The sequence below is a fragment of the Dreissena polymorpha genome, chromosome 9, assembly GCF_020536995.1.
Source record: "Dreissena polymorpha isolate Duluth1 chromosome 9, UMN_Dpol_1.0, whole genome shotgun sequence".
Classification (NCBI taxonomy): domain Eukaryota; kingdom Metazoa; phylum Mollusca; class Bivalvia; order Myida; family Dreissenidae; genus Dreissena; species Dreissena polymorpha.
The window spans coordinates 95256131-95258610 of NC_068363.1; the positions used below are offsets into that span (position 1 = coordinate 95256131).

The following is a 2480-nucleotide window of genomic DNA, read 5'->3' on the forward strand; positions in this document are numbered from 1 at the left end:
AAATCTGTGAAAAGACCCCTTTAAACGCTTAATACTCTCTTTATATATAGTGAATATTATCCGTTTACATGCTGCGTGCTCCTAAACTTTGTGCTACAGTATAGGTCAGGTAAATATAGCTATGATTACAATAAAGTGAGACAGCTTTCGATCGGTTTAACGGACTGACTCAGGCATGTATACAGAATTAAAAATAGATCAAAGACGAGAAATCATTTTCCTATTATGGTGAGTAAATTGAATTTCAGCAGTTTGAATCAAATTTATTTATAACAGGATGACTATTTCAGGGTAATTTGGCAGGTATAAATAAGGTCTCCTCAATTTAGTTTCACCATTCAATAAACGCCGAAGAAAAGAAAAGTGAACGACGCAGAAAGTTAAATAAGCAACTGTTTTAAAAACGTGCACAATGTAAGACATTATTTATTTAACATTTTGTACTGCAATACATATTGTGGAATAACCGATAGTTTATTATCCATCGCTATAATATTTATACAGTATTTCATTCTAATCAATTTAAAATTTAAATTGTGGATGTGCCATTCATTAGTTTATTAAAAGCGAATTTGAATATTTTTAATTTTTAAATCGTATGCGTTTATGAAAATAGAAAAAGTTAATGAAAATTGTTAATAATAGCTCAAGATAATCAAAAGAACAATATATACAATACAATTATGAATATATTACATATCTTGTGCCGGTTTGAAAAAATCACTTACTACATACGTCATTTTATTCAGGCGCATGAGTACTACATACGTCATTTTATTCAGGCGCATGAGTTAAGTGGTCGGCGGCACCGTTATTTTCCAAAACGTCGATTAAATGCGTTACTTACGTTAAATAATTTAATATTAAATGATCATTATCTATATAAAACGATCGTATGTCGAATAAATATTTCGATATCAGAACTTTCATTTTGTTATATTTTATATAAAAATATACGCCTTATTTCGGAAAATTAAATTTCCATTTCAACTCTGAGATAAATCCCGTAAGTAAACAACTACAATTGAAATGATTTCATTTTTTATTGAAACGGTTTTGAAAAAATATTTCATTAATTATTTGTGATCTGCGTTTTTTTCAGTCTAATCATGTCACAGTACTTTGATGATGATATTGCCGGCGTCGTAATTGACAACGGAAGTGGAATGTGCAAGGCCGGTTTCGCTGGCGACGATGCTCCCCGCGCCGTGTTTCCGGCCATTACCGGCCGTCCTCGCTACGACATGGTCATGGCAGGAATGGGGCTTAAGGACACCTATATCGGCGACGAAGCGCAGAACAGACGGGGAATACTCTCGCTGCGGTATCCAGTAGAGCACGGTGTCGTAACCAATTGGGACGATATGGAGAAAATCTGGCATCACACGTTCTATAACGAACTGCGAGTGGCACCCGAGGAACATCCGGTTCTCCTCACGGAGGCGCCATTAAATCCGAAAGCAAACCGAGAAAGGATGACCCAGATAATATTCGAGACTTTTAACGCGCCAGCCTTTTACGTAGGTATCCAGGCGGTTTTGTCGCTCTATGCATCCGGTCGCACGACGGGAGTTGTGTTCGATTCCGGTGACGGTGTGTCCCACGTTGTACCGATCTACGAGGGGTACGCGCTGCCGCACGCGATCGAGCGGATGAACCTCGCAGGAAGGGATCTGACACACTATCTCTCCCGGATCTTGAGCGAACGCGGGTACAGTTTTATATCCTCGTCGGAACAGGAAATAGTACGTGATATCAAAGAGAAACTGTGCTACTCTGCCCCGGACTTTGATAGCGAAATGCAGTCTGCAGCTAGCTCATTGTCGGTTGAAAAAAGCTACGAATTACCCGACGGAGGGATTATCACCATTGCAAACGAGCGTTTCCGGTGCGTGGAGACCATGTTCCAACCGTCTTTTATCGGAATGGAGAGCTGCGGAGTACACGAACTGCTCTACAACTCGGTGAGGAAGTGCGATATAGACATAAGAAAGGATTTGTGGAACAACGTCGTGATGTCTGGTGGGTCGACGATGTTTACCGGCATGGCTGATCGGATGAAGAAGGAGCTGGATAATCTGGTTCCCAGCGGCATGAAAGTGAAGGTCATCGCGCCGCCCGAGCGGAAGTACTCGGTGTGGATCGGAGGCTCTATCCTGTCCTCTCTGACTTCATTCAGCTCCATGTGGATCTCAAAGCAGGAGTATGACGAGTGCGGGCCGGGAATCGTTCACCGGAAGTGCTTCTAGGTGTAATACTGAGCGCGAAATTTAAAATGACGTGGGAAGAAACAATATAATTGTTTTTCATGTGTTCGTATGATTTGTTTTTTATGCACAGCTTGAACAGTTGACTTAAAATTACTTCTTCTATTTAAAAGCAAACATAATTAATATGTTATGTGTCCGTTGAACGTATTCACGTATACTCAAATACGTAAATTGTGTTTTATGAACCTGGTATATGAGTATTATATAATT

General features: G+C 39.8%; 1 protein-coding gene across 1 annotated transcript; it reads left to right on the forward strand.

Annotated features, from left to right (window-relative positions):
• The first annotated feature begins 300 nt into the window (after positions 1-300).
• Positions 301-2277, forward strand: LOC127844141 (actin-87E-like). The gene is made up of 2 exons (XM_052374153.1): positions 301-414; positions 1103-2277. The coding sequence occupies exon 2, from the start codon at positions 1110-1112 to the stop codon at positions 2247-2249; it is 1140 nt and encodes a 379-aa protein (XP_052230113.1). The 5' UTR covers positions 301-414; positions 1103-1109; the 3' UTR covers positions 2250-2277.
• The last annotated feature ends 203 nt before the right edge of the window (positions 2278-2480 follow it).